The sequence below is a fragment of the Strigops habroptila genome, chromosome 1 (assembly GCF_004027225.2).
Source record: "Strigops habroptila isolate Jane chromosome 1, bStrHab1.2.pri, whole genome shotgun sequence".
NCBI classification, from domain to species: Eukaryota; Metazoa; Chordata; class Aves; order Psittaciformes; family Psittacidae; genus Strigops; species Strigops habroptila.
This window is the reverse complement of record NC_044277.2, coordinates 58718204-58732324: the sequence shown is the minus strand read 5'-3', so window position 1 is coordinate 58732324 and position 14121 is coordinate 58718204. Positions and strand designations below refer to the sequence as shown.

General features: G+C 35.4%; 1 protein-coding gene across 4 annotated transcripts in view; it reads left to right on the top strand.

The window, feature by feature from the left end:
- Positions 1–14121, top strand: part of NETO1 (neuropilin and tolloid like 1) — a 66079-nt gene that overhangs the window by 21775 nt on the left and 30183 nt on the right. For 3 of the 4 annotated variants that reach the window (XM_030506460.1, XM_030506469.1, XM_030506478.1), the window contains exons 5-6: positions 13729–13770; positions 13884–14011. In XM_030506460.1, coding sequence (XP_030362320.1) covers positions 13729–13770; positions 13884–14011 — 170 coding nt within the window. Of the gene's footprint in view, positions 1–13728; positions 13771–13852; positions 14012–14121 lie in introns of those variants that run through there. The other variant, XM_030506483.1, reaches the window with a different exon arrangement.

The window sequence follows — 14121 nt, the reverse complement described above, 5'->3', positions numbered from 1 at the left end:
ATTTAAACATAAAGTTTTCAGTAGATTTTTTACTACATTCCCACTACTTAAACTTTTGATCTTGCATCATTGCCAAATTGGCTTTTTAAAATAAAGATGGATCAGTACTTAAGGACAATTTTTTGAAAGGAACAATTATATTTTGATAGGAAAAGAGGCCTGTGATTCTTTTTTTTTTTTTTTTTTGTGTTATGTATTCCTTTCTCTAAAATTGGAAGCTAAGCTCCCACATAAAATCTCCACAAACAAGAGATACCTACGGAAAGCCAAGATGATCTTTAGTATCTTGACTTTTTCTGAAAAAATCTCATCTCCTCACTTGCTGATTCAGGAACTTAGTAGAAGTCAGGTCTGAGGAGTAGCTGCCTTTATTGCACACCTTTCCAATAATGAGGAAACTCAGATCTCTTAAGCCTGAGCTAGTTCAGCTGCAGGTCTTTCAAAGAATGGTGTCTGTTTTCCATGCTGCATGTTGTTGACAGCTATGACTATTTGTCAGTAGTTTATTTACTGTTTACTCACTCATTTATTCAACAATCTGAAGACATTTAAAGCACCTATATTCTCTGTTCATTTATTTTCTTAATTCATTTAGAACCAAGCATGAAGGTATTTAGGTGGTGAAACGTCTATTGAAATAAGCAATCATTTAAGCAAACGAACTGTATTTAGGAATACTCAAAGTTTATTTTCATTGTGAACCTGTCACTTTGTTATCTTTCAATTACTTTTTTTTATATTTGTATTCTCTGCCTTTTCTTTTCCTTTTAACCAAAAAAAAGGAAAAAAACCCAAACAAAAAACTTAATTGTTGCTAGAAATTACATGCTAATGTGATTTTTTAAAATTTTTATTATTATAAGAAAGCATTTAAAACTACTTTCAAAACCTGCATTTATAATTATTGAATGAAAACTACAAGATTGCTTAACCTTTTTTGTCTTCCTAAAATTTTCACTACAGTGCAGTGTTGACTTAACTAGTATAATCTGATGCCTAAAAGCATTATCTACAACATCATTAAAAAAAAAAAAAAATCAGCTAAAAAGACCAAATTCTTCTCTGGTTTAAGACTGAGACTTCTATTCACATCAATGTACTTGGACTCATAGTCAGGCAGGTTGGGTCTAGGCTTGTATTCTGGTCTGCCATAATATATCCAATCTGAGAGAGCTTTGCAATCATGTGGACATACAGTCTAATTGAAAACCCTTCATTAAAAAGATGTTAGTTGTTCATAATCAAATCAGGTCACATTCCTGTGAGCAAAATTATTTCTGCCCTTAGCAATTTTCAAGACAGATACTTTTTTTCTTATAAAAAATGAATGATGTAATAAATAGCACAAATATTCAAGTATACAAATATCTTTTGAAATCAAGACATCTAGTGCCCTCAAATTATTCTTGTTCTGAAGAATCTTCTCTATTATGCCCAATGCACATTGTTTACTTGATCATAGCATAGTCTGCAATTGCCTAGGTAAATGACTGTCTGACATTAGTGTTTCCTCAAATAGATTTCTAGAGGAGAATTCAACTTCAGTGAGACAAAAAGTTTTGGTCTGTGCTACACAATCTAAAATGGACTTTAAAATTTTTTTGTGAAGTTTAGGGTAATGATACTTACCAAGCAATTAAATGCCACCAAAGAGAATAAATTCATTGCAAAATTGTGCAAATGATTAAGCAAGTGCTTTTGATCTACATTTAAAAAATATTGTTTCAGAGATCAACACACATTAGAGCTGCAGAAAGTTTATTTGGATACTTTGATGTAAAAAGACTATATCTAATACCCAGCAATTTGTGTTAAGAAAGATTGCTTTCATCCTTAGTAAGATGTTGAGAACAGAATTGCAGAGTATTTTCTGAGAATCCAGATTTAAATAAACTGGTGTCTGTAGCACATCCACTATTAAAAATTTGCACTAGCATGACAGAAGCAGGCAGCGTGAAATGTGTTATTCTAGTCACATATCAGTCCCCTAAATGACACTGAGAAGGCAGAAGATGTTGTGTAACAGGACTTACAAACATCATTTGCCAGATGTTATCTGATAGTTGAAGCTCAAGAGACAATGTTATCAAATCTGCTGGTTGCAGTATGTGGGTTAATAAAAGATTGTATGATACCATTTCTTGTTTTCTCTTGATTTTTTTTCCTTTCTTTTTATTCCTCTATCTCATTTCTCAACTCTATGTGAAAATTAATATTAAAAGAGAATGCAGAAAAATATGATTAAAAATATTGTTTTCTTTAACGCTGATTTCAGTATGCTGATTAGACAGGTGGTTATGAACTGCTGCCAACTACAAAGTCCATACTGAAATCATATAAAATAAGTTTATAGGTTATGGGGGTTTTTAATGAAATACGTGCTGTCCTATTATTTCGAAAATCAGATTTGGGTAATTTGAATCTCTGTAGTTGCATGTGCTCTACCCCGAGGAATCATTTGTAGTATTAATATAGTTGTTTGTATTCCAGAGTATTTCATATATACATTTAGGTAATGATCTAATAGTACTTTTAAATTAAAGAGGTTTGGGTTTTTTTTTGGGGGGGGGCATTTTTTTGTTTAGTTTTTTTTTTCTTTTTATTGCTAGAGCTTTAAATGACTCTTTCAAATCAAGCTAGGAATAATCCTGCTGTTTGGCAGTCAAAAACTTTATCTGGTCAAATGAAATTTAATTATTGCCTGCTTGTTGGATAAGCAGATGACCCGTACTTAACAATCCTGAGTGCTGTGACTGACCATCATGTTTGACCTCCTGCTGCTGAAAGTGAAAACTGTCCTGATAACTCATTTCTTCTGAATATTACCACATCAGAAGAAGAACTGGACAATCTCTAATCAGTACCCACTTTGCTGTTCTTTTCCCAGTCTCTTCGGCGAGTTAATGGCAATATTGGATATTGCATGAAGTAGACATAAGGACTTATGAGCACTGCCTTTTCAAAGCGTGATTCAATGAATCACAATGTCTTTTTCATGGTGATTGTGATGCAGAAGACCAATTTTCATTCTCTGTATGAGGCTGAGCAGTCAATCAGTGTGGCACTCAATAAATCAATTTCTAAATTCAGCTCAGATGGTGGGCCTAAACCTGCTTCTGTTAGAATCGATATTAAAATTGTGAGTAAATCCAGTAGAAATCAGATTGTTGATTCAGACTGGCAGATTTTGAATAGAGAGGAAAAACTGAAAACCTGTTTAATTCCATGGAAACTACAATTTTTTAATATAAATTTCCAAATTAGGATACTAGAATTAAAAATTTACAAATCTATTGTGGTTATAATCACTGTTTATAGTTAGCTGGCTCTCTAGTTTCTGGAGTGAGGAAAAGTCAGCAGTAACTGAGATTTTATAGACACAAATCTAACTATTCAAACTCTAGATTACAGATCTCTTGTTATCCCAGACCCATTTGTTTGCTTATGTTCATGACAAACCAGTTTGAGAATTGTTTAGTGAACACAGAGCATGTGGCACAAAAAATACTGAAAGAGGACTGAAGATCTGCTAGAAGGATCTTCTTGTTTAAAGAAAAAGTTTAAAAGGTTGAAGACGTATTACCCTTTGATTTAGAATTTACCATCCTGTTAATCTTTTTCATGCAGGCATATAGCAAACCATCTTACTGATGAGCAACAATCTTTATTCACTAAGCGGAAACCATTTTGGGCTAGGGTTAGCAGGAATTATATTTGTTTTAGTTAAATGCATAGTAGAGCATACAGTAGGGCTTTCCTCATCAAAATAGTTAAAGTCTCAGCTGACCTGGTGTCTTTTTTCTAACAGATTATGTCTATGCTAGGTCACTATTAGCAAGTAATAGTGGTTTGGAGTGTTCTCTGGCACTTTAAATTGCATGAAATTGAAGAAAAATGATCTATTTGAACAAAAGGGAATGTCACTCTCATGAAGTTGTAACCAACAGGAGGCAAATGAACTGTAAGGCCAAAAACCTAGTTGTAAAGCCTTTCTTAACCATTTAATTTATTAAAATGTTTTCCTCCCATAATCTCAGGAGAGGTTGAATTTCATAATACTGGAAAGACGGGAGGGATTATTGCTCCCTTTCCATATATTATTTATATCCTTTTAATGTCTGAATGTTATCTTGTATAATAAAACATAGAATTCGTAAGTTTGTGGGTAAATTAAATAGGAATTCACAGTTTAATACACGGAGTTATCTTCCTCAGGAAAAGCTGATATCCTACGCTGTTAAAAAGTTGAAGGAAAGAAAGTGCAAGATTATCTCCTAGGAAGCTCCACAGTATTGTCTGTAGTTAAGTTGATGAAAACCCATCTTCTCCCTCTGTGGAGAGGGCTTTGTACATTTGGGAAAAGTGCTGGTGTCAACAGCTCCCTGAAAGCACAGTTTCTAGACATAAAATCTCCTAAAAGTAGCAGAACAAAAAGTAAAGCTCTGATGTCACTGACAGCTATACTGCTATGGATGCTAAAAGGACAGAACAGAAGACTCATTTTTCCCACAGTTGTTTCTAGGACATGGTGTCAATATGCCTTTCCCAGCAATTCACTGAGCTATGTGGCTTTTAGAATTCCTCTTCTTGATCACTGAAAATGTCTGTGGTGGGCACATATAACTACAATTAGAGCTGACAGTTTTGTTTGATGAATGGATTTCACTCTTCCTTTGGTATGTTCTAGGGGTTTTTTTTTTGTTCTTCCTTTAGAAAGAGAGCATTCAGGCTCCAGTGGGGATGAAAACCTAGAATTCTCCCTTTGATCTTAAACACCATCAGATTTCTAGTCTGGATATTCAATATATTTTAAAAACATGTTGTGACATTGGCTTTTGGAGTCATACAAGGACTTTTGTTGTAGGAGAGCACTACAGCATAATTCAGCCAATAACTTTCAAAAATCTAGCAGTTGTACAGTAGACTAATGAATAGCTTTTTGTCTGTGGCTATTTCCCTTGTTTCCATTTGAAGATCATATTTTGTGGAGTATTGTGCCTGGTTCATCTCTTTTTGGTATCTTACATAGTCAGATGATTAAGCAATCTGTTGTTTTGACAAACATAACTTAGTTTCCTTCCTGTACTCTCTGACACAGTTATTCACTTTAGCGAAAGCCCACCTCGTGCTTTGCTAGGCTGTAATAGAAAAATACTGGAGACAGTGCAAGAAATCTCTTGGTGAATGGTAAACTATTCACACATGAAAACTAGAGGAGGTATTTGTGTTTCTCATGTGTGATGCACTTGTCTTCAAAAAGACACCTATAGCATACATGCCATAGCTGGTGCGGCCAGTTACAGCAGGAGAATGTTAGTAGGTGTAAACACTATGCTGATATTTCTGTTTGTATTGGAAATGTGTCTTAATCTGTGGTCAACTACAGGTTATTCAGTACTATTTGAAGTAGCATAAGTAATATATTCTGTTGACTATAATAGCTGAAAAAGACATTTCTCCAAAAGAATTGGGAACATTGCAATGAATGTCTTCATTCTATTGAATGCTGTGAGGTAAAAGTAGGAGAAAACATTTTTGCTATAATAAAATAACAAAGGTTACTTTGTATCACCAAGTGTCCAGGGTTCAGCTGTAACAATTTTTTTCCTTCCTAATAACAGTGCTGTGTTTTGGCTTTAGTCTGAGAACAATGGTGATAACACACCGTTGTTTTAAGTTGTTGCTAAGTAATGTTTACTCTGATCAAGGACTTTTCCGTCGCATGCTCTGCCAGTGAGGAGGGGCACGCGAAACCGGAGGGGAACAGAGACAGGACACATGACTCAAACTAGCCAAAATTGTATTCCATACCACAGCACATCATGCCCAGTATATAAACTGGGAGGAGTTGCCTGGAAGTTCTAGCTCGCTGCTCAGGTGGTGAGCAATTGCATTGTGCATCACTTATGTTTATTGTTTTTTTCCCTTTCCCTTTTTAGTTTTATATTCTGTCCCCTTGTTATCTCCCTTATCATTATTGTTATTGGTGGTAGCAGTAGTAGTTTTGTATTATACCTTAGTTAGTGGACTGTTCTTATCTCAACCCATGAGATTTACATTCTTTCAATTCTACTCCCTATCCCACCTGGAGGGGAGTGGGGGGAAAAGGGGAAGTGAGCAAAGAGCTGTGTGGTTCTGGGTTACCAGCTGGGCTTAAACCACAACACAAAGTTATTCCCACAAGTCCCCTCTGTCCTGAGAAATCCACTCCGTGAACTGGTAGCCTCTCTGAAAAGAGTATGCAGATTTAGCACTCAGTGATAGCAAACAATAACCATGTATAAATTGATTAAATCTGAAGAAGTAATTCCTAGCAACCAGTTGTGCCTAAGCCCTCTGGATCATTTTTCCCTATTCTTCTGCCATGAACTTCAAGTGTTATTTCTTGGGCTGGTCTAGGAGTCATTTATAACAAACCAATGAGACAAATCCCATGCCTTCGTAGTATTATACTAAAATTGCACGATTAGGCCATGCTTTGTGTTCAACATCATTCAGGAAAAGCTCTATAGCACTTTTCTGTTGAACATCATTCTTACTAGTCAAATTTAGAGATCATTAGTCCATCACAGAAAGCCACTGGGATATTATCTTAGGGAAATGAATTGACCAATGGTCAGTCTTGGCATCATATGCTGCAATGTTGCAGCAAGGCTCAGAGGAAGAGGGCTTTCGAGCTTATTCAGTGTTTCACACATTCCCAGGCAACTGGCAGGTAAAGGTATATGTAGCCCCTGAAATATTTGTCATAAGATCATTTTTCCCGTTCTTTCCACACATAGTGTACTGCATAAGGGTAATATGACTCCTAATTGGAGCACTCAGCCACTAGAAATATTTAACATAATAGAAATGATCCACCAAATAATCCCACACATATCATCAAGCCTGAATATGACACTGTTGCCCATTCTTACTCTCCTTTCCCACTAGATGCAGTTCCAAGAACTGCAACAATTTCATTTTCACATGGAAGAACTCAAAGGTGGTAAGTGCAAATGCAGGAGTGAATATGACTTTTGCTATTTCACCTTGAAGTTCTACCTGCTATTAGATGAGCAAGAAGTCATAAGAAGATAAATAAACCAAAAAGTTTCGTACTCTGGAGAATTTTGAGAAATCTTGTTTTTGAGGAAGTAGCTCCATAAGATTTTGTCTTGCCTTTGCTGATCTGGCTTCCAATAAAGCATGCTAAAGCTACTATTTGTCTTAGGAAGAACTTTTATAAATGAATGCTGCAAGCAGTAGCTGAAGTATAATCATATTTTGAAAAATAGTCAACCTGCTCCAGTTATTTTAGCCAGACTCCTTATATTGAAATAACACAAACTGGATTTCCAAATTCTTTTGTTTTGTTTTATTTTTTCTTTTGGCACATTTAGTAATCTTGGTTCATAATCACAAAGTATCTTTACAGTGTAATTAATATATTACATTGATTTACAAACTGCACAGCTATGGTGACCTCATTAAGATGAGATATACTGCAACTGTTAGCAGTAGCTGGACATTTGTATACCAGAAGTTAATTCTTGTTTTTTTAACATATATTTGGAAATGAAAACGCAGTGTCATCGGAATATAGAAATCCATGTCTTTGCATAACTTCTTGCTAAGACTGGTTGAACTGAGCAGACAAAAAGTGTCTGAGTGAACTCTACCGGAATGGACACATGATTGAAGAGGTTGCATCTAGATTTCTCTTTTCATTCACACAAAGGGAGGCTTTGACATTTTAGCCTGCTTGCCTCCCTTGTCTACTCTGTAAATTGTCTAGAATAGGGTCTTTCTCCAGTTTAAATTTTGTATGGGTGGGAACCATGTAAGAGAACTCATGAGAGCATAGGTCTCAGAGGGTATTTGGACTATCTGATATGTGTACCTAAAGCCCAGAAGAGTAAGTTTCAGAAAGACTACAGAGCTGAAAAGATTCATCAGGACAAATTTCATTTTCAACTAACAAGACAATAATTTGTATATTTTTGCACATCTATTTCACTTAGTATTATTTCTGCTAATTACTTTTCTATTACTCTCCCCAGCAGAATAGCTAAACCCCCTTTGTCCATCTCACAGAAGATGTTTACTCATAGAAATGTTTTTCTATTTGAAAATTGCTTTAGTAATTCTTTGAGCAGACTTTTATGCTTTTAAAATCTTTTGGTCATCATCTTCCAGTATTTTTGCTGTATCATCAAATACTAGGAGGCAACCACACAAAATACCTTAGAATAATCTTGCTGTCCTGTATTGAGTTCTGCAAGCTCTGCTTTGACAGCCAATTATATTTCACCCCTCAAGATGGCAAAACTGGTTTAGGCTCCCAGAAATCATTGCAAAAGAACCTGACATCATAAACTTGAAAATAAATAACTGATGGCTTGCTGAATAGTGCAATTCTCTTTTCCATGAGCATTTACATGTAAAATCAGGTCTCTAATAACTTCTATGACAAAGAACCATATGCATTTTTAAAAATCTCTTAAATATTGGTAGATGATAGAAGTTGATTGCCTATTTCTAGTCAGTCAAAGACAGGAAAATGAAATGACATATCTACATCTGTCTCTTCAATAAGCAAAAATAGTCAGTTTCCCTATTTATCATTAGGAAATGTTTGCTACATATTGTGACTATTTTGTATTAAAATATTAATACTATTAAATTAGTAAATACTTATTAAATAATAAATAATTAAAATAGTAAATACTATTTTGTATTAAAAAAAGGAAGTTTTTGTATTCACAAAGAGCAAAATTCCTTTTATGTTTCAGACATCAACCCTTTGTAGTGTAGAGTTTGATGAAATAATTCCTTCATTTTTAATTTATAGAAGAAAAGAAAGAAAAGCACTGCAAAAGTTAATCACAATCAGGTTTCATACCTGCACCAGGATCTGTGGCACACATTTCCTGCATCTTGACTTTTGACTATACAGTAATTGCTTGTATTCTTTACTATATATACTGTACTTCAGTAATTGTGTGTATAACTGTCTGTAATTAACTATATTCTAGTCAAGATATGCTACGGAACATACCAGCTCAATATTCCCTTTTTAAAGAAGAAATATTGAAAATTCTGTTGACCTCAATAATTTGACTTGCAAGAGTCAGATATCTGTTATTTCTATCAGTACAAGCAACAGGTTTGACGTTGACACTATAAGTGTCCAAATGGATTTATATGAAAAGATAAAGAAACTGATGAATAAAATGTGAGAGGTTTACTCACAGATTTGAGCTTCTGTAAGAAAGAAAATACTGTAATTTTTTTTGTATTACATAAAATTACTTTTAAAAGCCTTGCAAAATCTGTCTTTGAAGACAAGTTGAACAGTTTTGATAATGGATTTTTTATTCAAATTTGATCTTTTTAAATACAGACATTGGAAGAGGTTGTCCAGAGCTTTGGATTTGCCACCCCTGGAAGTGTTCAAGGCCAGTTTGGACAGGGCCTTGAGCAACCTGGTCTAATGGAAGGTGTCCCTACCCATGGAAGAGAGGCTGGAAGTAGATGATCTTAGGATCCTTTCCAACCCTAGCCATTCTATGGTTCTATGATTTGTCTAAACTCTGCTAATATCTTAGATTTGTCTTTTGGCTGTTTTTTTTTTTAATATTATCCATTCCAGTGTTTATTTGTCATAGAATCACGGGATCACAAAATGGCTGGAGTTAGAAGACACTCCTGGATGTCATTCTGTAAACCCCATCCTGTAGACCCTTTCAACCGGGGTCTTACAGAGCTCCTTGCCCGGGACCATGTCTAGGCAGCTTTTGAATATCTCCAATGGTGGAGACTCCACAATCTCTCTGGGCAAGCTGTGTCAGTGCTCAGAAACCCTAACAGTGGAAAAGCGTTTCCTGATGTTCAGACAGAACCTCCTGTATTTCAGTGTATGCCCATTGCCTCTTTTTCTGTCACTGAATAACAATGAAAAGAGCCTGGCTCCATCTTCTTTGCACCCTCCATTCCAGTATTTACACACTTTGATAGGGTCACCTCTGACTCTTCTCCAGGCCGAACAGTCCCAGCTCTCTCAGCCTTTCATCATATGAGAGATGCCTCTGTCCCTTAATCAGCTTTATGATCCTTTGCTGGACTGTCTCCAGTAGCTCTGTATCACTTTTGTATTGGGAGCTCAGAACTAGACACAGCACTACCAGCGCTGAGCAGAGGGGAAGGATCACCTCCCTCAACATTTTGGCAGCTCTGCTAACGCAGCCCAGGATACTGGTGGCCTTATTTGCCCCAGGGATACATTATCGGCTCAAGTTCAACTTGGTGTTCATCAGAATTCCCAAGGCCTTTCTTGCAAAGCTGATTTCTAGCAGGGTGGACCCAGCATATGTTGGTATATGGGGTTGTTCCTCCCCAGATGAAGGTATTTGCACTTCTGCTTGTTGAACTTCATAAGGTTTCTGTCATCCCATTACTCCAACCTGTCAAGGCCCCTTTGGATGGCAGCAAGACCCTGGACTTCTCCCAGTTTTGTTATCAGCAAACTTGCTAGACGGTACGGTCTGCCTTATCACGTAGATCATTAATGAAGATGTTAAGCAGGATTGGACCCAGTACTGACCCCTTGGGTACACTACTGATTACTGGCCTCCAACTAGACTTGCTGATGATCCCCACCATCTTGGGCCTGGTTGTTCAGCTATTTTCCAGTGCACCCCACAGTCTGCTCATCCACAGCATTTTTTTAACTGATTAAGGAAATTACATATTAGTAACATTTTCTTCTTGACCTACTTTAAAGTTTTTCATTCTGCTCATTTGCCAGTAAATCTAAATAACCTGGCATGGATTTTTTTTTGCACTTTGTAAGAAGTTTCAAATGTGATTCTGTGCTTCACAGAAGATTTACAGAAAAGATTACAGTAACTAGACATTGCAGGAATCTATTATTTGTGGAATCAATTGCAATATATCAACAAAAAAGATTTCTGGATAACCTTTATTTTTTTGGCTTTGGTTAGTTTTAAAACTAGACATCCAATTCTTCAGGAAGGAGCCACAGGAATTCTTTTGGATGCAAGATCTTCAATTTATATAACCTTTATTTTTGCATTTCTGATGAAAATTCCTGTTTTTCTTTTTTTACATGCTCCATTAAGGAAATCCCATAAAGATTTCCATGTACTGCATTTCCCTCAAGGTCTCTTGCATCCCATTTATCTGTCTCATTACGGGTGATTAATCTTATTTTTAACAGAAAAGTTTTCCTGTCTTGGGAGGTTTTCCTAATGGAAACATGATTTTGATTAGGACTATTTGTCTGTTGGAAGATCTAGCTAATCGCTGTTTAGATATCATTAAAAGGGTCCTGACTCAGGCAGACTAATAATAACAATTTGATTGAATTACATACAGAAGAGCTGTTAAAATATAACCTGTTTAACGGTAGACCATTTAAAAAAAACAATGTTTGCTGGTTAAATATGCTTAAACATGGTTGAATTTTCAGCATCTCTGATAATACAGTATTTACAGATTCTAGTTTTATTATAATAATATTGGTATACTATTAATGTTTAATGAAGTGTATCACCTCAGGTGTCATAGATTTTATTTCACTATCACTCTTAAGTTGTTGAAAGGTTGCAAAAAGATTATTTTTTTAAATCTGAGCAAGATCTACCATATTTCTAGAATTCTAACAGACTGTACACTTTAATGTTCATTGTTACCAATGTTACTGTATTGTTAACAAATGAGAAGTTACTTTCAGAATTATTTCATGGGTCCAATTTCATGGTCTAGATTACATTTCAGCCTGGATTCTTGTTGCTTGCACTCCTTTATATAAAAACTTCTTCATATGGGAGAAATCCTGTCAGGACCTTTTTCTTCTTTCCTCCTCTGTACTTTGCTAATGGTGGAGTGTTTTCAGTAAATCAGAGTGATGCTTGCAAACTTAGCAAAATGAAGTGTAAGGGTTTGTATGGTAATTTGAACCAATAGCCAAAGTAGGCTTCCTTTTGGTATTTTGCTTTCAGCACTAGGTATCAAAATCCGAGGACATTAACTCAAATATTTCAGTACATGTAGTGTTGTTGGTTAGCATATCTATCTACTGATCCATAAAACTGTTTAGCAATTAATGTTAATTACCTACTCAGTTGTATTTTCAGCCCCTTAAGTTCATGAGCATTTACTCATGATATATATTGTGCAACTGAAAAAGATAACTGGGAAAAAAACCAGCAGTCTGGTTATAGAAGAACAGTTTAAAAAACTGATCTTACAACTCCAGTTTTTGAAGTCAAGACCTTCTGACTCTTCAGGTTAAAATGACTGATCTTGCTTATAGAGCACTGGACTGTTTTTGGGGACATTATTTGATTAGGATTCTTACTGTCCTGACTTGACTACGGCTAGAGGAACAGCAGCTTTGGTGGTGGGATGGTTGAGGGTGTTTTTTAAACTTTATATATTTCCTACTTCCAAACTTTCTCTTCATTGTTTTATTTATAGCTTTTTCTACACTGACCCAATTCTGAAACAATAAGATCAGTTCCATGAGTAGAATCATGGCTCAAACTGTAAACTGTACCCTGGCTTTCATCATGTGCAATTCTTTTGAGGCCTAGGCACTATGTATGTGGCTCAGGAGAAGGTTAATGCAGAGTGTTTGTATGAAAGTGTTTATCAATCACCAATTTCAGATGGCCAGATCCTCTCAACTTTCCAGGAGAAAAAAAAAAAAGTAAAGGCCAATGGATTGTTTGTTTGGTTTTTTGTTTATTTGGTTTGGGTTTTTTTTTTCATTATTTTTCATTTTTGGTTGGTTGGTTTATTTTCCACTATGCAGAATATTCATTTTAGGTACAAAAGAAGTGTAAATGGTTAAAATCTCCCAGACAAGACCAGTCTACTCTGAAGAAGTCATTTTCTCTTGAAATACTTTAGCCTCTTTTACATTTCTGGTTTCGGACAGTATCTTCAAACTGGGACAAATTTTGTGAAATGATGATTTTTCAATAGATAGTTGTCTATTGAAACATAGGTCTAAGACAAAACTCATTTCATCTATGTGTTATAGCTGGCTATAAAAGCATGTGTTATAGCTGGCTATAAAAGCATGATACAAAGCATCTTAGACAGTAAATATAATCATATTTATCTGATTGAAAATATCATGTGTATTAGACTCATTACTTTGTTAGCACAATGAATTCCATGGCAAACCCTTATGGTATCTATTCCAGGATGACCAAATGGATGCTTCTGACAAAGAGTCTCCTCTTTGACAGTAGGGATGGCAGAGTATTCATAAACACAGAATGGAGTTTAGATTTCTCTAGCTAAGCTGAGTGTCATACTACAAAATGCAAAATAAGCAAAAGGATTCTGAATGGGTCTGTAAATATATCTTCTTTCATTAGTCTGATGTATTAAAATATCGTGTGGTTAGCTGTGTGATGTTCTTGCTTGACGTGCTTACAGAAATATTTTTGAACACTTCAGAGAGAGAGAAAGAGAGAGAGAGACAGACAAAACCAGGATTTCATAACAGAAAACATCCCACAATAATCGTAGTCTGATAGTATCATTAATTTCTGCATTAATAATTAATGTGTTGCCATAGTTTTGAAACATTTCTTATTTCTAAGAAATATATGCATAATTATATTATGAAGTGCATTGTCGAATTTTACCACATAGACATTATAACCAAGATATTGAACAAAATTAATCTTCTCTTTCTTAATTTTTAAGATCCAGATTTTAAGGACCTTGGTGTTTTGAAACCATTGCCAGGTTGGTATGTTGTTTTGTGTTCTTTTTTTAACTTGGAAGCCTTTGCACTCTGCTGTAGAAAATATTTTTGTTTGCTGTTCAGGTTTCATTTTTTCTGGTATTTTGTTATTCAGTTTGTGAGTTTGAGATGGGAGGACCTGAAGGAATTGTGGAATCTGTACAAATTGTCAAAGAAGGAAAAGCTTCTGAAACTGAAGCAGTAGACTGTAAATGGTTCATACGAGCACCACCTCGATCCAAGGTCAGTCCTTTTCCCACTTGCTGAGTTGCCGTTTAATTTAAGAAATTGACTTTTCTAATCTGTTGTGCATTTCTTAGTACAGTCAGATCTTGTTTAATAACTTTACTGCT